The following is a 23,896-nucleotide window of genomic DNA, read 5'->3' as shown; positions in this document are numbered from 1 at the left end:
GCGCTCTTGGCAGCGCCAGCCTCCGCGCCGCCCTACCCCAACCTGACCATGCGCGCGCCGCGCTCCTGCAGACGGTGCAGCACGCCATGCAGTATCACACTCATTTACCGACCTTGAACTTCATGACAACAAAATTAATACGGGCAATGACTCATTTACCGACCACGGTTTCATGACAAGCACATTAAGGTCGAGGGTTTTATTTGGGGGGCTGCAACCAAGGTAGCTTGCATGTTACGACACTGTTTACGAGCAAGTGTGATAAAAAAAAAAATTGTGAGAGGGAGGCAAACGAGCAAGAGGGTCATCTGATGAGTACCAACTACTCAAGGAGTCATTGGCTCGTTGCCGGCCTTTAAGAAAGTATAAGGCCCTTTTCTTGAAAGCCATCGGGATGTCATAGTTGTCCGGAAACTGCTGACAGAAGTTGATTCCACTATTTCACTGCACGTGGCAGGAAATGCCGAACGAAACGCACAGTGGTAGATCGCTATTCATTTGATTAAAATTTAGACTTTCGGCGGTCAAATATTTTTTTTGGAGTTTTGATTTTATGCTCCCTGGCTCCGCAGCTGGTGTCCCGGCGCGACATGAAGTGGGTGGCGCTGGTGTCGCTGATCCTGGCGTCGATGGTGCAGCAGCCGACGCCGCTCGTGCGCACGCGCGGCGGCCTGCTGCGCGGGCGCGTCTCGCACAACGGACGCTTCCACGAGTACCTCGGCATCCCTTATGGGACCGTCAACGAAGAAAACCGGTTCCAGGTAAGTCAATGGCATCATCAGCCTTTTTTAAACCACTACACATAAGATTGGTTTTTTGGAACAAAAAGATTCCAAAAAACCAATCTTAATTTGATTGCTTAGTAACGACATCTCTTGTCCGGGTGAGTGGTTAGTTCCAATGGAGTGCCGAAAGTTTCTCGATGAGGGCTACGGTATAGATGTCGCTAGCGTCACTGCTTAAGTGGCTAAATAAGAAACAAACAAGCTTAGATATGATGTGCATAGGGGAAATTCGTGTATGTACCGTTGACCAGCAGTGGTGTAGCGGTATAGCACGCGGTACGGAATACCGAGGACCTGGGTTCGATTCCCAGTGCTGGTCTTATTTTTCTGGTTTTTCTGTGCATCTATATTTCAGTTTGTATTTTCACTGCACATAAGCCTCCAACTGTACGCCACTGAGCACGATCCTCGGCAACTCTCATCCAGTTCTTGCCAGCCACCTTACGAAGACTCAAGAACTCGTTCACCCCAGCGGTTATCGGTTCTTCGTCTGATATCGACAGCCCACTGCCACTTGAGTTTGCTTCAAGTCAATGGCATATCTGGGGAAAAAAATTAGAAGGGGCCCAAGGGCGTTGTCTAACGCACAGGCGCTCGGGATCGCATTCACCGTCTCTTTCTACACTCATCCTTCACCGTATAACGGAAAGACGTAGTGAAAACGATAGTGATTCCGATCGCGTTCGACTACAATAAAGCTTCTGAGGTCTTAAGGCTTGTTTACACTTTGTGAAGAAGCAACTTCAGGTGAGAAGTGCAGGTGTATAGTGATTAGTAAAAACACCGTTCGGTCACGTTGTTAAGTGGCAAGAGCGAGTGCGAAGTAGAGTGAATAGACGCTAGGTCTATTTTTGCCTGTTAAGTAGTTGTTAAGTGTATAGTACGGACGGATGCGAACGTTATTAAAATGAGGATTTTCTTTGCCATAACCTTTTAGGTTTCTCGATTTTAACTAACACCTCATTCTCGATTTCTAAAGCGATTACCGCGACTTTACTTTTTAAAATATTTCGTAATTCTAATCGCTGTTCGTCCTCCATTTTGTTGTACATGCACCTGCACAAAGCACAACTAAGCAATGTGTAAACGATTTCTTAACACTTATCATCGTAAAACATGTTAAGTAATCACTTCTCACCTGCACTTGCTACTTCACAAAGTGTAAACAAGCCTTTATTGTCTAACACATTTGGAATCACAATCGTTTTCACCACTTCATTCAGTCACACGGTATAAGACGAGGGCAGAAAGAGAGGGCGAATGCGATCGCGAATGTCAGCGCGTTAGACTATACGGCCTCTGGTCACTGGTGTCATTGCTGAAGTGGCGAAGCTGAGACGACCCCAAATCTTGGGCATGGGGATCCCCTTCAATCGCATATTTTTTTAGACTATTATTGTTTCGCATAGTTGATTTGGCATAATTTGTATTGGCATAATAGTACTGTCGCATAGTAATACTTTGGCCTACTACTTTTTTGGCATATTAAGCTATTAGAATAATTTCAGTTGGACTAATTTGTATTAGACTAATACACATTATGCATATTATTGTTTGGGCTATTGATTATTTGTTATAAATGAACAACAAAATATTAGGTTAGGTTAGATCACGTTAGGTTAGTATGATATACAGGCGCGAAGCGCCCAAGCAACGCAGAAATAGGTGATTGTAGTTATGCACTTTGTAATGATGCAAATTAATTATTATGACTTTTTGTATTTATGCTATTTGACGTTAGTCTTCATGAAGATGATGCTTTCTGTATTTATGCGTTTTTATTTTATGCGTAATGATGAGTATGCACATCGCTAATTCGGCTAAAAGTAATTATGCGTAACAATAATATTACAGATAATTTTATGCCATCCAATAGTCCAGTAGAACCTGGGGCATGGTCCACCCGTCCCCCTCTATACATAGTAGATACGTCATAATTTCTTACGCGATTGGAACCGTGGAAGCCGTGACTTATGATTGTTGCGATAGATGGCACCACGTTGGATTTCCGAATGGGATAGTCGTGAGCGGCGTGGTGCAGTTGGTAGTAAAGTGCAGGTGCACCAGAAAAACCTTTTTGTTTATATCAAATCTTAGATTCGTTGAGCAAACGTACTGCTGCCAAAAAAACAATAATTAACAAGTTTTACGAGCAAAGTTGCAGCGCGAGGTTGCTTGCGCGCGCGCAAGGCCAAGGCCACGCGCCGGCGCAACACACCTCATGCTTATTGGCATAATACGGAGTACGTACTGATAATTGTTGACTTTATTTGGATCAGCAACTTATTAAGAGCTAATTAAGAATATTATTTATAAACTAGCGGACCCGGCAGACATTGTCCTGCCCGAAAAAAAAAACACTACATTACAATTAATTAAACACAACATTATATTAATTTATTTAAATACGTTCTTTAATTTGAGGGGAGAGTTTACCGTATCGACGGGATGAACATTAAATTTAAATGTTTGACAGTTACGAAACCCATGAACATTTTGTATGCGAAAATGTTTTTTCTTTTATTTTATTTTATTGTTTATTTTCCAATTTTTTTAATACTTATTATCCTATTCCTGGCGAAAACAAATCCAAAAACACAAAAATCATAATAATTGGTCCAGCCGTTCTTGAGTTATAAATGGTGTAACTAACAAAACTTTGTTTACTTTTTATATAATAGAAATAGCTTTTGCACGCGGCTTCGCCCGCGTGGAATTCGGTAAAATAATATAAGATACACATAACAAGTATATGCCTATGTCACTCTCTGGCCCATAAACTATCTCTATGCCAAAAATCACGTCGGTACGTCGCTCCGTTTCGACGTGAAAGACGGACAAACACACAAACACACACACACTTTCGCATTTATAATATTAGTATGGATTTGTCTGCCTGAGAACCGTGATTGCCCAGTGGTTTGACCTATGGCCTCTCAAGCCTCTGCTTAAGACCCCATAGGTCAAAACACTGGGCCATCACGGTTCTCTAAGCAGTGGGATGTATATAGACTGAGATGGTGATGATCAGCCTTTACCCGCGGCTTTGCCCGCGTAAACCATTAGGTCCGGCACTCAACTTGAAATTCCGGGATTTTATGGAATTCCCATGGAAATTTCCAAAACAAACATCGTGGTCTTCATTTACATTATATTATTATGAAATGAAGAATATCCATGCAAAATTTCATGCCTCTAGACACGGTGGTTATGTTTTTTGGGATTTTATCCCGACCTCATGTGGGAATATTGCGATAATAACCTAACCATAAAAATTTGCAATCTTGCCACCCAAACTCCATTTGCATACAAAATTTCAAGTCGATGCTATTAATCGATGTTATTATTATTATATTGTTTTATAATTTATTGCTGACATTGAAAAATTGTATTTAAATATTTATTTTTTGACTTATTTTGTTAATTAATTTAAAATGTTTGTGCCATTATAAATGATGAATTATTTAATATTATTAAACGATTGCAATGCCCTTGCAGGGTTCACGTTGTACTTAACCGTGTCTATTGTAAGATCTGTACACTACGTGAAAGCAATAAAGATTTTAAATTTGAATTTGAACCGTTGAGGAGTTCCGTCCTGCGGAGACAATCCTGGCTGGATAAAAAGTAATAGGGTGCTTATTATTGTGAGCCGACTGTGTGTTTAAATATGCGTTAATATTCATAAATTAAATACTACTTCACTAGCCTTCTGCAGGTACACAGCTCAATTAAGGTCGTTTCTATATTTATGTAGAGTCTATAAAATATGTGTTACACTGTAAAGTTACTTAGTACGTTGGCAAATTTATTTAGCTTTAGTTGGTTTATTCAACCATGAATAAACAACAGTTTTGCTTTAATAATCCGCCATTTGCATAGTTTATTACTCTCGCAAGAATAATAAAACTTCAACATGGTTCTAGAAAATAAACGCTTAGATGTATACGTTTTTTAAAAGTAATAACACAATCTATGTGTGGATACCTTACAGATAACTCGTTTTCTATTGGGGTGATTTTCTGCTTCTCACCCTAAAGTTTTATCTTTTCTTCTTCCAGGCGCCACTACCCCCTCCGAAATGGGAGGGAGTATTCGAAGCCTTCAACACCAACACAAGATGCCCGCAAACCATCCTCGGCTCCGTCGGTATCATCGGCCAGCCCGACTGCCTCAAACTGAATATCTACACTCCCATCCACGCCAGAACAGATAAGCTACTGCCCGTCATGGTCTACATCCATGGAGGCTGCTTCTTCGAAGGCACAGGATCCTCCTTCTTGTACGGAGCAGACTACTTCGTTGAACACGGAGTTGTATTCGTCGCAATCAATTACAGATTAAACGTGGAAGGCTTTCTCTGTTTAGGAATCAAAGAAGCGCCAGGCAACGCTGGCTTGAAGGACCAAGTCGCAGCGCTGAGGTGGATCCGGGACAACATTCGCGCTTTTGGAGGAAACCCTGACAGTGTTACGTTATTTGGCGAAAGCGCTGGCGCTGTGTCATCCTCGTTCCTGGTACTTTCACCAGCAGCTAGTGGATTGTTCCACAGAGTCATCCTACAGAGCGGCTCTTCGCTGGCCCCATGGGCGCTGCAACACGACCCCATAAGAACAGCACAAGTTCTAGTCAAGCAATTTGGCTACGATACCAAAGACCCATACGAAATGTACGACATCCTGTCGAATAAAACTGTAAACGAACTAATTAGAGCTAAAGCTTTTGACAATAAGAACTACATCACATCTGACTGGCTTTTCGTTCCATGTATCGAAAAAGACTTACCAGGGGTCGAGGCCATCGTCACCGAGTATCCCACAGCTATCTTAGAGTCTGGTAACTACACTAAAGTACCCATGATAATTGGCTTTAACGACAACGAAGGCATCTACTTTGTCGCTAAAGATTATGGCACTAGTTTGAAATCGATCGATCCTAAGGAAAACTTGATGCCGGATCTCGAGTTTCCCACTGAATCCGACATGAACAACACGGTGGAAAATATAAGGAGTCATTACTTTACCCCTGAGAAAGACGAGCTGATTCAAGACATGGTAGATTTGTACTCCGATCTTCATTTTAAGTATCCGTCGGTAGTTGAGTCAGATTTGTACGCAAAGACGTCTGACAAGCCAATATACTTCTACCTCTTCAAATATGGGGGCTACAGGAACATGGCTAAGATAATCTCGCGGTTCTATGCGACGGGCGGCGCGTCGCACGCCGATGAACTCTTCTACCTCTTCAAGCCGCACTCCATCCCCTTCCCCCACCACCTGGAGCGGCGCATGATCAAACGCATGGTGACGCTGTGGACCAACTTTGCCAAATACAGGTTAGTATTGCCCTGCTTCCATAAATTAGCTTGGATTTAGGTGCTAGGGAATCTTTAATTATAAATCGAAACTTTGCGAGTGCGTGCGGGTATTTGTTACGCCTTAATTTCCGATGAAACTTTGACAGCTGGACTTCTGGAACGTTCATCAGTTCAAATGAAGTTAATTTCTCCAAGACACTAGTGGCCTAACACTTACTGTTTGAAAAATAATCAACAATTAAGAAACATAAATATTCACTGTACTTAGTTAAAACAGCGTAAAGATTTTCAATTTTTGACGTGTTTTTAAAGTCCGTAACTAAATTGCTTTTTTCACACATTTAGCAAAACAATTTTAGGTGGTGAAGTGAGTTTGTTATGTCTCTCTTACGTATATCTAATATGTCACGTCAATTTTACTATAGTAACATTAACTGAAGTTATTATAATTATGATTTTTTATTTAACCAAAAAGTTAATTACCAAGATTAACTGTTTAGAAACTATTGTGTTAATGAACTAAGCCCTCTTGCAAAGCGAAGTAATAATAATAATTTAACGTTTATTTCAGGCTCTAGTCCCATATACTTCATGTTAGTTACAGTCTTATAATGATAATGTTAGTAGTTTAATTAATTGCGATTGAATTTATCAAAACAATAAAGAAGTTAAAAGAAGTCAAGAAAAAAGCAATACTTATATCTACAGATCTGACTGTCTTTTTACTCAATGCTTACTAAACTTATAAATGTGCTAGTAGATTTGCTTGATCGGTCTGTCTGTTACTTATTCACGTTCAAACCGCTCAATTGATTCAGGTGTAATTTAATATTGACATAGTTTGTGACCCTGAGAAGGTCATTCATAATAGATAGTTCTGATCACGGAAAATTGCGTAGTTCCCGTGGAATAGCGATAAACGAATTCTTAGCAAAGTAGTGAGCAAAACTAATTAAGGATAATTTAATTTATAAATAAAGACTACTTCGATCTAATTGTGTGACGTAAGAGAATATAAATAAGTATGGATTGAAAGTAAACGTAAACACGACTGGATTTTATGTTAATAATATTGTTATTTTATAGCTACGCCAGTACCTATTCTAATACTAAGTATGTAGATTAGGCACAATTAATCATATCATAGGAAATAATTTTAGTTTCCTGTAGCCACGCTTATCAAATGTCGCAAAAGGTTACTATGACACGGTTCTATGGTGGCATAGGAATCAAATTGGTCACTGTACCTAAGTTGACGCGACAATCCGCCGCGGTGCTAGTGACGCGGTTCATTTGCCCCCGGATCACGTCTCACATACAATTTCCATAAATTTATAGCTCTTGTAAAACAGAACAAAACAGGACATAAATTTGATCGTGTCGTGGTTGTGCTAGAGCGAGACAGCGAGAGAGTTCAACGGGGCGAGTAAAAAGTGGGACACGACAATTGGTACCAATTTAAATAAACGCAAGCGCATATCAAATACTAGTGGACGTAATCCAATTGTGTTAGGCATTTTTGTAGAGTCAATCCCATCAAAATATAAATGTGAAATGAGAGCCAAGTTCAATATTATGATATATGCCTTGATTGTTGACTTTAACGACAAAAGAAGTGACATCTAAATGGGTGCCAAGTTCAATGGTCAGTCCTGAAATTTATTTATAACAATACAAAATACTTTATAACAACTTAAAATATAATTTCTTCTTTTAACTTAGGATTGAATATATTGAAGCCTAAGGTCTGACTTGGCTAGTTCTCATATACGAATTATTATTAAGTACTTACTCAAACTTTACAACTTGCGAAGGCTATAATATAATTCGTATATGAATACTAGCCAACTCCGACCTTAGACTTCAATATCCTATTTTTGCCATTGTTTGCCGGTTTTTGCCATTTTGGCTCCGGAACCCTAAAAAACTACCTATGTAATTTTCCAAGATATAACAATCCTATGTCCTTTTCAGTCTCTACGAGTATGTCTGGTCTAACGGATTAAGCGTGAAGAGGTAACTAGTACAGGTAGTTGCGATGAAATTTCGTTAGCTCAATATAGGTGATCGTGATCTTATCCCGTAACTACTTAGATAATATCGCACCTTGAGAATGAGACCGTTATTAGAAAAAATTGTCACCTCTCACAATGACACTAAAAAATTGCCACCTCTCACGATGACACTAAAAAATTGCCACCTCTCACAATGACACTAAAAAATTGCCACCTCTCATAATGACACTAAAAAATTTACATCTCTCACAATGACACTAAAAAATGTACATATCTCAATGACACAAAAAAATTGCACTCAAAATGATACTGAAAAATCAATGAGACAAAAAATACACCTCTCACAATGACACTAAAAAATTTACATGTCTCACAATGACACTAAAAAATTGTCACCTCTCACAATGACACTGAAAAATTGTCACCTCCTCTCACGATGACACTAAAAAATCGTCACCTCTCACAATGACACTAAAAGCGTTTTAATGAGTAGTTTAATTTTACGACTTATTTGTAATAAAGGTCTCATTCTCAAAGGTTCAACATGCCTATACACTCTCAGTACTTTTCCCTGGGCGCAGCATGTACCCAGCCTAACGACATCATCAAATCGATACATGTTTTGTTATCTGAATCGTAAAAACGACGAATCCTAACAAAATAAAGCTCCCAGAAAGGCTTCCCCTGAATACATTTCCATTCGCAGATTAATCTGAACAGTAATAAAAATAAAGTACTGTAGGATGAATACTAAATCATGAACCTGTATCAGCCTCTGATATAATATTAGCGAAGAATATTAGGCGACAATATCATGGCATCACATTCTTTTGCACACTGCCATGAATTTACTTACCTTTACTTGATTAAATTATCTTACGAACGATGTGAATGCGGGTCATTTTTACAAGTCACTAATTTAAGTTTTCTGCTACTTGTGTATTGCCTAAAGTATTTGTCCACGGCGGACTCAATGACGGCGACCCTGACTAAAACAATATAACTATTTACTGAAATTTAAGTCACAAAAAAAAAACCTAGCATGAGCCCTTATATGACTTGCTAGACCGAACTCAGTTTAAAAAAACTCTATTGCGGGATGCACAATAGTGTTGTAGGTAAGTTATTACAGGTAGCTAGTAGTAAGTAGGTACGTAAGTCCCTAGTGCTCGACGCTCTAATACCCAATAGCCCCTACCCCCTGCTGTCCCCTCTATTACTAATTACTTTAATTGTCTTAATGATGACGACTATTAGGATAGTGAGTGACGAGCACTCATCTTAACCTTATACTAAAAAGTTAGTTATAAATATTAATTTTAAACTAGACATGAAGTATTTTACATGGACCTTTATTGAACTTGCAAATTTTCTTTTTGTTTTTGTTTGTTAGCTGGTTTGGGTCAAATCTTCCAAGTCTGATAATCGGCCTCTTCTAGTATTTAGAATAGATTTACTTGAGATTTGGTAACTTCACGTACTTCGGATAACAGTGCAAGTACAGCGAGCAAAAAAAGCTTGTGCTAAAAACGAAAATTTTAACAAAAACTTACTCCAAGTTCATTCGTACCATTATTTTTGCCATCACATATATTTCTATTCAACTGACGTTTAAAACCTTTTTTTTTTCAGTGACCCGACCCCACGGACGTCGCCGCTGCTTCCGCTGCGCTGGCGGCCGGGCCACGCTGGCAACCCCGCCGCACTAGTCATCGACAGCCAGCTATCCACTGCGCGCCTCTGGGATCACACCGCCGTCGAACTCTGGAACCACACTTACACTAAGTACAGGAGGAAGCGGTATGGCTTCCACTGAAACAGCCACATGAATGGGGCAAATGTAGAAATGGGTCAAATGCGGCGGAGGGGCAATTGTGACAGCAGGGACGCTGTGGCCTTAGAACAATATGTGTATTTCATTATTGAGAAGAAAAGAAACAATAACAAAAGTTAGAACAGTTTGGTTTGTTATACCTCGCTTCACCTTTTTCAATGACAGTGGAGCACAGCTCGACTTGAAGCTTCCACTATCAATCACCGAATCCATGTGAACATCAGATTCACCATAGACAAACACCAAGGAATGGTAGTAACTCGTCCCAACCTTATACGTTTTTAAGTACTTGTGGACTATTGACTCAAATGCGAAACGTGAGTATTTTTATTTTAGGGTAAACACGACAGTGTGCCAGATTCGACATTGGGGCATATGCACTGACCCGTTATTTCGGGTAGGGTGAGGGCACCAGTCATGGAACCAATAATGGAATATTTTTTCCCCTAACCCTTTCTAAAGCTAATAACACTTTGTCCAGATAACTGATGATCATAACTGGTAAAGTTCATGAATAGTGAGCTATAAGGCATTGAATCCTTGCTGTCCATTACTGGATACTACTGTGCTTAACATGTCCATGATTGGTGCCGTCACCCTAATGGTGCACTTGTAATAATAGATATGTGGTGTTCTCAAGAGTTTTCCATTTATGTTAAAATTAAAAAGAAACATGTTGCTCGGATAATGTGTAAATGTGTAAGTAGATAACGGAAAGGAAGTGAATATTTCTACACAAAGTTATATATTCAGTTATTTGCGTCAAAAACGTGCCAGTTCAATTGATTTCCAGACTATTACGTGAGAATCTAAGTAATTATTTTATTTAAATATCTTCCTAGAAAATTGTTAGTAATGAAAAATGGATACAATTAGTTAAATTGTTAAGTTTTACAGGATGTATGTAGTAATTAGCATAGGTAGTAGTATTTTTGAAGTGTGATAATGTTTCTAGTCTGATTTTTAACATAATATTATGATAGTCTCTATGGTCATGTGTTTTGTGGTCACTTTTAATATTGTTCAATTGTAAAACATCGGGTTACAAAAATGGTAATCAATATTTATTTGCTGAACTCCGAACCTGTAGTTTTATTTTCTTTATTTTATCATGAACATTGCCCTTCTTTACTTGCGAAAAATGCTTTTTGGGTGCACTAGCCAACTCTACTCAGTTGTTCGCATAGGTATTAGAAATATTTTAGTTCTATTAGAAGAACATTTGCTCGACGAAGTCTAAAAGGAACAAGTTTATCAATGATAAAAATAGCTCTACTACTTCTGCTATTTTACAATAAATGAACGTACAATATACAGAAGTTGAAGAAGCGCAAAGGCGCAGCGAAACTTTCAACCGATATAATGTAAAGTAACAAGCGGAGTTCTATGCTAGTTATGAAAAAGTTGCCCGGTAAAGAAACTACGTCGAAAGCAGCGCTCGGTGATTATCTGCTGCAACTAAACTTGTCGACATGAACCCTTGCTGATTATAAATTATGTCGAATGAACAGCAGTAAACTCGCGGAGTATCTTTTAAGGGGCTTGTTTAAAATATAACTTTTTCGGGAAGTCAAGTAGAACTTTTACAAGCGCGAGCTGCGTCTCGATTCGATAGAGGTAGTTAATAAGAAAGAAATCCGTTCTGACACAGCTTGGTATTAGAAGCTTTGAAAAAGTAGCCAAGTGCAAGTCGGACTCGCGTACCGAGGGTTCCGTACACATAATATTTAATCTTTAAATATCTAATACTCATGTACTGGCTAAAATTAAGAATATATTTTAAATCCCATGGTTGTAATGAATAAATAAATATTATTATATTTATATTTAGTGTTAGTAGAAAAGAAAATATATTTTTGAAATACCAAATTACAATACAAATTTATTTTCATCACACTTGCTCGTACACAGTGACTTAACATGCAGGCTACCTTGCTTGCAACACCCCAAAGAAAACCCTCGACCTTAATGTGCTTGTCATGAAACTCGTGGTCGGTAAATGAGTCATTGCCCGTACTAATTTTGTTGTCATGAAGCCCAAGGTCGGTAAATGAGTTTGTTACTGTATGGTGTGCTGCAGCGCATGCAGGAGCGCGGCGCGCGCACGTCGGGCACATGCTGCGGGGGGAGGGCGGCGGGGAGCTGGCTGCCAAGAGCGCAGTCAGCGGTATCGGCAATTTTTGAAAAAATATTAGTTTATCTTTTACAAATGTACAATTTCACTCGCAAATGTGATGAAGGACATTGTATGTCGCACGGGCGATATTAGAATTACGAACATCAACTCATTAAAGCCCGAAGTCGTTCGTAATTCCTTATTTGCCGCCCTTAAGACACAATGTACTATTTCATTACACTTGCTCGTACACACAGTGTCGTAACATGCAGGCTACCTTGGTTGCAACCCCCCAAATAAAACCCTCGACCTTTTGTTCTTGTCATGAAACCCAAGGACGGTAAATGAGTCATCGCCCGTACTAATACTGCTGCGTGCGCTGTTGCTGCGCACGCAGCGCTCTCGGCTCTGGCGCTGTGCAGCGGTATCAGCAATTCTTGTAAAAATATTAGTTATTCTTTTAGCAAATGTGATGAAAAACATTGTATGTCGCACAATGTTTTTCATCATAATAGACTCTCGTTCGTAATTCCTTATTTACCGCCCTTAAGACACAAGGAACTATTTTTACTTATTTGTTAGCAAAGCATATCTCCTAAGCAAAATGTACGCAGTGTCGAGTCATTTTAGATGGTTACTGACATAGGCAGACAGACATAAAAATTAAGATATTTCAGACTTTTCTGATTTGTTGTGCTATGAAAATATTGCAGATGAAATTGCAGACAACAACTACTATAATAATATGTCATTACAAAAAGCTTTGCAGTGGCGGCTTTAGGAGGTTGAACAGAGTTGAGACCTCTTTATGAAAATTCTCACTTCTGGCTTTAGCAGCTAAAGCCAAGCCAAGTTTAGCTCCGTGGGTAGGTAGGTATATAACTCGGCTGTCAACCATGAGTAGTCGAAACAGCTCGCTAAATTTGCATCACACCAGCGCTAAGATCCAACATCCACTTTGTGCTGCCTGCTTAGTAAACATTGCCTTCGGAACGCACTTGCGCAGGTGCTATTTGAAGCAATTGTTATTTCTGTCACACGATTGGAAGCGACGCTTCAAGACACTTAGCGCTGACGACAGGCACATCCAGAACTAGACCCTATTTATTCCAATTTATTGCAAAAACTTGTGGGCACAGAGCACGTTTTCAATTTATCGCCGCAATTGACAACGCGTGTGTGAGATGAAAGAGATTGACGTTTTACTTTTGATTCATTTATTTTGTTACTTAGACTAGTTATTCTTTAGAATGATGAAAATAAATGTATCTTCTTTCTGTTTTGATACCCCATAGTCAAGCTCTAGAAACTGAAAATCATTGGAATCTGAAAAACCGTCCCATTTTTTTTTTTTTATTTGACTGGATGGCAAACGAACAAATGGGTCTCCTGATGGTAAGAGATCACCACCGCCCATAAACATCTGCAACACCAGGGGTATTGCAGACGCGTTGCCAACCTAGAGGCCTAAGATGGGATACCTCACGTGCCAGTAATTTCACCGGCTGTCTTACTCTCCACGCCGAAACACAACAGTGCAAGCACTGCTGCTTCACGGCAGGATTAGCGAGCAAGATGGTGGTAGCAATCCGGGTGGACCTTGTACAAGGTCCTACCACCTGCAAAATTTGAAAAAGACTAAGTAGGTAAGTAGCAATTTTTATAAAAACATCTTGTCTTTCGCATATTTTTTTTAGTGCTGTGTAATGTTTCCTCTTGTTTTCTGCCACGAACACATCTACAATAAAAAGTTGGAATTGCCAGACAATCGTGAATTCGGCAGACAAAAATTCAGCTTTAACAAGCTGCATGATACAATGTCGGTTTCTAAATATGAATTGAAAATATACATCACGTTTCGTTGTGTCATACAATAATAACTAAAGGAATCGTTACTTAATAAAATAAAAAATAAGAGCTTACCAGATTTTCGAAATTTTAAGTCCGTACGAATAGACACAAAATACGGTTAAGTCCGTATGAATAGGCACATAATAAAAATACAAAGTAAGTACATTTTGAACCCTCTTCATTAATTCTCTGCGTGTTGAGTCCTCTGCAAACAAGTCCTCCCCGGGATCTAGGGCCAGCATGGCGGTAATTAACCATTTGCAATTTTTGACGATATTGAAAGGCATGAATCGTTTGACATTGTATATAGAATTTAGAAATAAGTTTCTCTGTTAAATCACATTTTTAATACAAGCTTCTTTTGTACACTTAACTTTCTGTTGACTATACTTGCATTATCATCCAATTTACATAATTTATACCAACTTTCAAGCCGAAATATTACTTAAACTCCGAAAAATTAACTTATAAGATTTGACTTAAACAAACAGAGCAAGTTAAATTAAAGCTTTTAAAAAGCCGCTTCACGCTTTTGTTTTATCAGGTTTTATCATTGTTTTTGAAGAAATAACTGCTTATTTGTACCTACTTACGTCTCCAGAAGTCTAGAGCCAAATCTTGTCGTTACAGCCAGACGTATAGATAATATTTACGGATAGACATTACACAAAACGTGATCGTTCTCATGTCTGAGCATTTCTGTAATAAATAGTTTGTAAATAGCAAATCCAACCCCCAAATTACCCAAATTATACCTATATTTCATTCTTGTCTTCATTTGGAACAAAAAATGCAGGTCGGTGAAAAAATGAATCAAAGATAGCATTTAACATAGTTCCGTAAAGTGTCTTTATTTATTTGTATGGAAACTTCCTTTTTTGAAACTGTTATGTTTTTGGTTCATGGTAACTTGCGTGAGTCAATCATTTTTGTCATGATCGGTACCCAGCGATCACATCTTATGTTTTAAACTAAAACTACTTTGTATTCTTAGCTTTCATAGGTAATAAAGTCGGAACTATATTATTTTATTTTGAAATAATGACTGTCGGCTAAGTTTCTTGAAGCGCATTCTTCTTTTAACAATCACAATAAAGCAGCGTTTCCACCAATTAACCAATAGAAACTCTTCATTTACACATCCTCGCACAGCACATCTCTGGTGGAAACAGCTGAGCGGAGCCAGGCGAGGTAAATGAAGCGCTTCTGTTGGTTGATGAAAAACATATTTCTCGCAACACATCCTCTCACATCTCTGGTGGAAACGCTGCTTTATGGTGCTTTCCGAAAGCGCCAGTAGGTAGTAAAAAAAGTGACGTCTGAAAGAGTTCTTTGCGTCCTTGGTACTTACAGAATAAACGTACCTAATATGTTTCAATTTTTTGATTTTGCAGGACATGACCTTTATGACTTTTCTTTTTTATTTGCCGCGTCGACGAAAATGGCCAGACGCAAAAGTCCTTCCCTATCTAGCATTCTCTCCTCCGTAATGCGTTTAAATAAGTAATAGGTAGTTAAAGACCACATTAACGCCGAGCACGGCCCGTTGCAAATAAACGCAGCGACAACTTACAATTCATTTATTTAAAGTAATTAAGACGACTAGTGCCGGCTAAGCCGGGTAATAAAGAAAAATATCCGCCAGCGCCGCTAATTGTTATAAACTACGCAAACATGCAAATTGGACGAGCTACGGAACTCCTAGATGGGAAATGTATCTTGTTTTCTACCTTTCTTGCTCTCGTGGGTTCGCGGCTTTTTTACTTTGGACAAGGTAAGTACTTACCGTTGTCGATTTCGCATCAACTTTACGTTTATGAGATAATTCGGAGTTTTTTTTTTAATAGCCTATTGAATTTCCTCGTGCTGGGCAAAGGCCTTCTGTTCTTTCTGCCACTCGACGCTATCAATACATAATCCTGCGACTCGATTTCGTATGCGTCCAAATCTTTAACTTAGTGAAGTCATAATTTTTTTTTTTCAATATTCATTCCATCTCATAAATAATAAATAAATAAATATCACGGGACAATTCACACCAATTGACCTAGTCCCAAAGTAAGTTCTAAGCAACGGATAAATATAATTATATAGATATAGATACATACTTAAATACATATTAAACACCTAAGACCCGAGAACAAACATTCGTATTTTTCATACAAATATCTGCTCCGACACGGGAATCGAACCCGGGCCTCAAGCTTTGTAGTCAGGTTCTCTAACCACTAGGCCATCTGGTCGTCTGTATGAATCATATCATCTCATGGTATGAATAATATTATAATCCTAAAGTATCTAGCTTATATATACCTATCTGAAGGCACTTGCACAGTCAAGTTCAAAAATATGTGCACTGGACGTGTATGTCGGGAAAAAACATGTGGTAGGTATAGAGTCGAACAAATTGAATATATTATTGTTATTGAGCAATAAACGTTTCATTCATTCATCATGACCCAGGGTAGAACCTTTGCGCTACTAATGTCATATTGACATCTCATTCTTTTGTCAAGGAAATCATAGTGAAATTTATTATCAAAAGGTTCCACGATTCGATTTGTAGCATTCGAACATGGCGGATGTAAACAATATCTAATTTTGCTATTTCTGTTTCTTTGGCTAGTTGAAGTATAATTATTTTGATAGTGTTTTATGCGGCGATTAACCTTAACAGTGAACAGTGATCACAAAATTATATATTGCTCTCGTGTCTGACATTTTTTAATGCGCAAGTTGTCTCCACGTGGTTTCTGGAATTTTACTATCAAGTTGCAAAAACTACGATCACCTTACAACGTCCCTCTCAAAGAGAGTTTACTTTGACACTGGTGAAATTGTCCTATTAATTAGGACAGAAATGCCATATTTTCAAAGAGAAGGAGAAAGGTTCCACCCTGGGTCATGATTCAATTTGTTCAACTGTACATAATTTTGAAGCGTTTTAAATTCATGTTTTATTCTGCAGTACAGCCTACTACAAATATAATATAAAATAATTGTAATTATATGGCATTACAGTAAAGTGAGAAGCGAATAGACATTTTCGTCGACGTACCTAGTTTAACTTGACCGTATTAACCATCCAATCTATGGCCAATGCTCTCAGCGGGTCCCCACAATGCGCCGCTTCTAGTTGCACAACTCGCTTCCACACTTTCGCTCGCTGCAAGCAATGCAACTGCATCTCTCGAGATGCACACACAACCGGCGATATTAAATTTCCTTTACAAAAGCTTTTGAGACCGAACTTTTGACAACTTGAAGTCTCGAACGGAAGTCCATTGTGAGTTGTGACAAAATGAAACAAAAGGTGTGATCGTGTTAAAAAAGTTTTGTTGTAACCAGTGTTTCACATACCTTTTTCTTGTTGAAACTTTCGACGAACATACCTATAACTTATAACCTATCTATTTAGGTTATAATGTAAGTAGTAGCATACTTATTTCTGCGTATCTACGTCTTACGCCTTTTGAAGGCAGTATTCAAGCCACCCCAGTTCCTGGAGGAAGCCTACAGACTTCAAATTACCGACGACTTTTTGGGGAGACCCACCTGGCCAAAGACCCTGGAATAATTAATGTAATAAATGACAATAGTGTTTTCGTGTTTTCAAATTTAGTATGTGTTCAGACAATGCCTAAAAATAATCTAGGAATTAGTCGTAGATAGTGTCGGGGTCCCAAAATATATAGCAGCTACTCAAAATAATAAAGTAATTTAAATTACTAGGAATTAGTCGTAGATAGTGTCGGGGTCCCAAAATATATAGCAGCTACTCAAAATAATAAAGTAATTTAAATTACTTAGGCCTTTCAGAAATTAAAGGTCTTAATTGAAATGGTGTATTATTTGGAGTTGATGCCGCTTGAGATTTAGGTGTGCGACATATACTTTAATCTCAAGTTTATTCAGTGCTCAACAGAATTATGCGCGACCAAAGGATCTCCAGAAGGGTCAAACGATGAAGGGGGGCATACGGTGGCTGTACTGCGTGAGCTCGGTGCTTGGTCTCTTGACCCCGGAGCTGGAGATCAGCCAGGGCAGGCTGCGCGGCCTCCGCGGAGCCGCCGGGCAGAACCGGTACTACGGGATACCGTACGCTGTCAGCGAGAGGTTTCAGGTTAGTAAATACACTATACCGTACTACTGAGAAGTCGCCATCTATCATAACTGAAAGCATTGTTTCTTGCTGAAACTTGCTGAAAGTGCTTACTCTTAGACCAATCATTCATCTAAGTGCATACTGAATGACTTTTATTCATGAGCCACTACGAACCGGAACCTTTTCAAAGGAAAATTCATTACAATTTTCCTTGTTAACTAATGCGATGTCACTATGACATTTACTGTGAAATGGTTCCATTGTGGTTCATGAATTAAAGTCCTTGACCGTAAGTACGATATTTACAAGTTGTATAAATTTACCACAGGTTGGTAGACACTGCTTTACAACTACGTATCGTATTGTATTGTACTGTATTGTATCTATGATTAAAGGGTGTTACATAAACATTATTACAACCTTAATAGATGAAGTACATAAAGTGGGCACAATACAACAAACAGCACCTGTATGTGCAATTTACTAAGTTTCTGGATTTATGGACTTTTTACAACTTAATTAAATATTGTTTACGGCACTTTCCAGCCACCGAAAGAGCCACCGAAATGGCACGGAGTATTCCACGCCGTACACCGCTTCGGCGCATGCGCTCAGAGCGTTTCCTTCCTCACTCTCGGCTCCGAGGACTGCCTCCACCTCGACGTGTATACGCCGCAGCGCGTCGTCCGCAGACTCCCAGTGCTGGTCTTCATCCACGGCGGAGCCTACTACTACGGAACCAAAGCCCACTACGACCCCGAGTTCCTGGTCAACAAAAATGTCATCGCAGTAATAATCAACTATAGAGTTGGCGTGCTAGGGTTCATGTGCTTAAAAGGAGTAGCTAACTTAGGGCTGAAAGATCAAGTAGCAGCTTTGAAGTGGGTGAGAAAGAACATAGCGGTGTTCGGCGGAGATCCAGATAATGTGACGATTGCCGGTCAAAGCGCAGGAGCCAGCGCTGCTGCCATGCATATGCTATCCAAAGTCAGTAAAGGATTGTTTCACAAAGCTATCCTCTTAAGTGGAACCCCTATAACACCCTGGGCATATAATTTAGAGCCTAAGAAACCTGCTTTCGAAGATGCGCGTAAAATTGCAACAGTGAGAACCGAACAAGACGTTTACAACACATTTATAAACGCTACTCTTCGAGAATTGCTGGCAAGCACGCGCGACACTTCGACTAACACGAGATATTTCAAGTACTCGCCTTGCATGGACACCGAATTCCCGGATCCTTTCTTCTGGGATACGCCATACGCAGTCATGAAGTCAAATTTCTTCAAACCTATTCCAATAATCTTGGGGTTTGCTGACGTGGAAGGCATGTTATTCTACGGCCTCAACAACGATAGCGATTTCAAAGATTGGGACCAGAATTTCGAGCAAAGATTGCCCTCCGTGTTTTCTTGGTGTTCCGATAAAGAAAAGCGGAAGATTGCTAAAAAATTGCGATCGTTTTACTTTGGAAGTAAAAAGATAAGTAGGAGGAGTGTGCGGGGAATGGTGGATTATTACTCTGATTGGATTGCGTATGCTTCTGTGAACGCTTTTTCTGAGCTTTTATCCCATAGTTCTGAGGCTTCGGTGTACAGTTACATGTTCTCGTATGAGGGTGGTAGGAACTTTGCCAAAGGTCTGTTCGGGAGCCGCTCGGGGCTGAGAGGTGCCAGTCATTCGGATGATATTTTCTACATCTTCAAGCCGTTGGGGCTGACGCTGCCGATGTCATCAGCAGATAGACTGTTTATAGAAAAATTAACAACTATGCTGACCAATTTCATGAAGTTTGGGTACGTGTAGTTTATTATAGCATAAAAATCTTGTTACTTTGCAGCTAGAGTTAATTATAAGTAAGTAAACTAAAAGTTAACTGCAAAAAGTTAATCAGTGTATATATGGAACTCTCAACCCTTTCCCAGGCTGAACGTTTTTTTAAACTCTAGACTGCGCATATTCCTTTATTTAAAGCAATGCATTATATCAACAGAAAGTTTCGTTAATGTTTAGGTAAACTACTGAACCATGAATTAGCATTTTATAAATAAGTACATAGGTACTTAATTGATTTTAAGTTAACTCTCTAATGGCCAATACTTAATAATTAGACTTGGTTGTAAGACTTAATTAACTTGACAGTTTAATACATTCGACGACTAACCTGAGCTTAACATTCCTTATGTTACAATTTTAAGGACCAAACTCTCGCCTCTTTATAGTACTCGTACATAAGTTCCTCTCAGTCAACGCAGATGATTGCACAACTCCAGACTGCGAGTGTGTCAGTGAAAGCATCGCTATCGTTTGCGCAACTCATCAGTCACGTACTCACAACTACAACCAATAAATACTGACGGTTTAGTTTCCAACCATGAACGTTGAAGTTAAAGTAAGGAACAGTGGCGTAGCTATTGGAGCCCTCACGTTCGGGGATCCTCGCACTAACCTGCAAATCTTTAATACCTACTTATTTTACTTTCTCGTTTGCCATACAGTCGAATAAAAAATCGAAAACTCTGAGACAGATGCGAGTCGGGTTTGAACCCACGATCCTCGCTTGACCATAGGTCAAACCACTCGCCCACACGGCTTTTTATTAAACTCGATTGATCGGAATAGGTAGTAGTTACCTAGTTAGTTAAAGCAAGTTAGGTAATTTTACTTGAGGAAAAAAGTAATAACGAGTTTTTAAGACCTTCTAACACCCAAATTCTGACACTCTACAACATAATGCGATGCGGTGTCCTACAACTCACGACTGCGATTCATTCAGTAGGCAATAAATCTAGACTCAATTAAAAGTTTATTAGGTATAGGTAATAATAAAATGAAAACCAAACAAGTAATTACGTGGTACCTATTATGTCCAAGATTGAAAAAATTGCCAAGTTAATCATTAGAATTGGATTAGGTGGTATTGACAACTCCACATTACTTAGTCCTAGGTAACTTGACTCTACCAATTCCGTTCACTGTTTATAAGTAATTACTTAGTACCGATAAGGTGCCTATTGCTACCTTGTAATTTCCTCTCATGTTATTTCTGTATCGATTACTACTTGTGGTGTCCAATAAAGAGTCAATGTATTGTATTGTAGTGAGATTTAACGTTAACCCGTTTTCCAGCAACCCCACCCGCACCAAACGGCGCTGCTCCCGACCGCGTGGCCGCGGGCTACCAACGCCTCCCTGACGCTCCGCTTGGACCGGCAGCTGACCGTGTCTCCGGTGCCGGAGAGCCACCGCGGGGATGCTGCTCCGGCTGCTGTGCCGCCACGGCCAACCGGGGTTCGTGCCGTGTGAGAGCCAGCAAGCTTGCGGAGAGAACTAGCGATTTAATCAGCAATTTTGTTCAACTAATTGACGGTAGATCCGATTAAATGGTTGTAATGAGTTCTCCTTTGGGTGAGACTTCACCGCAGTCGTAATGGCTAAGGATTGATTATGTAACATCACTTAAAGTTAGTTGTAAACAACCAAAGCAAGGGTAGGACTGCAAGTTCTAATAAAACGCAAAATGAGGGGTGTTACACTGTTGACGCCAATGTCTCTCTGTCTGTGGCATCGTAGCTCTTAAACGGATAGACTAATTCCAATGCAGTTTTTTCACCCTTTTCAGTCGTTTTGAGATTTTGTAATGACAATGAACTTTTCGAAGTTGGTTAGGTTATTACATATTAAGTAACTTTAAAATAAATAGCAATTGAGTTCGCTAACAAGTTACATTACAGTTCAGAATTATCAGCAAATCTGTAGAAAATCGCGTTTCGAGTGCTCAAATCATCATCCCAGCCTATATACGTCCCACTGCAGGGCACAGGCCTCCCCTCAGAATGAGAGGGCTTGAGCGTTTCGAGTGCTCATATAAAGTATTTCAATTGATTGATAAGTATGTTAAAGTTAATTTACCTAGTTAGGCCTACTACGTATTAACACATTATCAACCATATGTTGTTGCAGGTGTCTATGGGCGGTGGTATTTCAACCATCAGGGGACCCACTTGCTCGTTTGCCACCAATCGAATCAAAACAATTTTTTTCTACATTAAAGTAGACAAATGTTAGTCGGGGTTTGAACCCACGATTCTCTGCCTGAGAAGCCATAGGTCAAACCACTCGCCCACCACGGGTTTTTTTAAACTGACATAAGTAGTTAATATTTGAATGCAGTGATCGGAATAGGTAAAGTTAGTTTACCTACGCTTTGTGGAAAAAAGTAATAACGAGTTTTTAAGACCTTCTAATACTGAAATTCTGACACTAAATACAACATTATGCGATGCGGTATCCTACAATCACGTATTACGATTCATTCTTAGTAGGCATATAAAAGTCTAGACTAAAATAAAAGTAACACATAATAATAAAATTAAAATATTTACAAAACAATTAATTATCGTAGGTTGCCTACAGATTAATCATTTTCAGAATCCCGGGATTAGGTGGTATTGACAACTCCACATTACTTTGACTCTATACCTATTCCAATCACTGTTTGCTACCTTGTAATTTTTCTCTCTATGTCCCTATTTCTGTATCGATTACTACTTGTGGTGTCCAATAAAGAGTCAATGTATTGTATTGTAGTGAGATTTAACGTTAACCCGTTTTCCAGCAACCCCACCCCGCACCAAACGGCGCTGCTCCCGACCGCGTGGCCGCGGGCTACCAACGCCTCCCTGACGCTCCGCTTGGACCGGCAGCTGACCGTGTCTCCGGTGCCGGAGAGCCACCGCGGCCGGATGCTGCTCCGGCTGCTGTGCCGCCACGGCCAACCGGGGTTCGTGCCGTGTGAGAGCCAGCAAGCTTGCGGAGAGAACTAGCGATTTATTTAGCAATTTTGTTCAACTAATTGACGGTAGATCCGATTAAATGGTTGTAATGAGTTCTCCTTTGGGTTGAGACTTCACCGCAGCGTCGATGGCTAAGGATTGATTATGTAACATCACTTAAAGTTAGTTGTAAACAACCAAAGCAAGGGTAGGACTGCAAGTTCTAATAAAACGCAAAATGAGGGGTGTTACACTGTTGACGCCAATGTCTCTCTGTCTGTGGCATCGTAGCTCTTAAACGGATAGACTAATTCTGATGCAGTTTTTTCACCCTTTTCAGTCGTTTTTGAGATTTTGTAATGACAATGAACTTTTCGAAGTTGGTTAGGTTATTAAATATTAGGTAACTTTGAAATAAATAGTCAATTGAGTTCGCTAACAAGTTACATTACAGTTCAGAATTATCAGCAAATCTGTAGAAAATCGCGTTTCGAGTGCTCAAATCATCATCCCAGCCTATATACGTCCCACTGCAGGGCACAGGCCTCCCCTCAGAATGAGAGGGCTTGAGCGTTTCGAGTGCTCATATAAAGTATTTCAATTGATTGATAAGTAATGTTAAAGTTAACTACGTATAAACACCTTATCTAACCATATGTTCATTGTAAATAAATTAATATTTCATATTAGGTATTTCAATTATCAAATACCTAAAAAAAAACGATATTGCGACACATTATTTCGGAACTCATTAAAGTCAATTGCGGTCTACATTAAAGTATGTCTAATGTCATCAACATATTAATCAGAAACTGTTTTATCTATTACTGTCACCTGGCGGGCGGGACCATTTCGGGCACATAAAAATAAGTATTTTATTAAATTATTTTCATTTATTTTATTTTGTATTCTGATTTTATTTTATTTCACTTTATTATTATTATGTTTTTTGTTCTGTATCTATTATTCATATGTGTGTGTACCGAATAAATCTTTTCATTTTCATTTCATTTTCATTTCACCTGCGCATTAATATTCTGACACAGTGGAGCATGCAAAAATATCTGACACGCGTCTTAGAAATAGCGTCGTATGTAG

General features: G+C 39.2%; 1 protein-coding gene across 1 annotated transcript in view; it reads left to right on the top strand.

The window, feature by feature from the left end:
• The window catches only part of LOC141434671 (uncharacterized), a 50,935-nt gene extending 27,553 nt beyond the window's left edge, over nt 1-23,382 (top strand). Inside the window, exons 3-8 of the mRNA XM_074097100.1 lie at nt 573-761; nt 4,847-6,120; nt 9,750-9,920; nt 17,927-18,041; nt 18,570-19,819; nt 22,642-23,382. Of these exons, the coding sequence (XP_073953201.1) occupies nt 573-761; nt 4,847-6,120; nt 9,750-9,920; nt 17,927-18,041; nt 18,570-19,819; nt 22,642-22,849 (3,207 nt within the window). The 3' untranslated portion in view covers nt 22,850-23,382. The remainder of the gene's footprint in view (nt 1-572; nt 762-4,846; nt 6,121-9,749; nt 9,921-17,926; nt 18,042-18,569; nt 19,820-22,641) is intronic.
• Nucleotides 23,383-23,896: the final 514 nt, after the last annotated feature.

Source organism: Choristoneura fumiferana, chromosome 14, assembly GCF_025370935.1.
Source record: "Choristoneura fumiferana chromosome 14, NRCan_CFum_1, whole genome shotgun sequence".
Lineage (NCBI taxonomy): Eukaryota > Metazoa > Arthropoda > Insecta > Lepidoptera > Tortricidae > Choristoneura > Choristoneura fumiferana.
The sequence above is the reverse complement of the archived record's forward strand: the minus strand, read 5'-3'. Positions and strand labels throughout refer to the sequence as shown.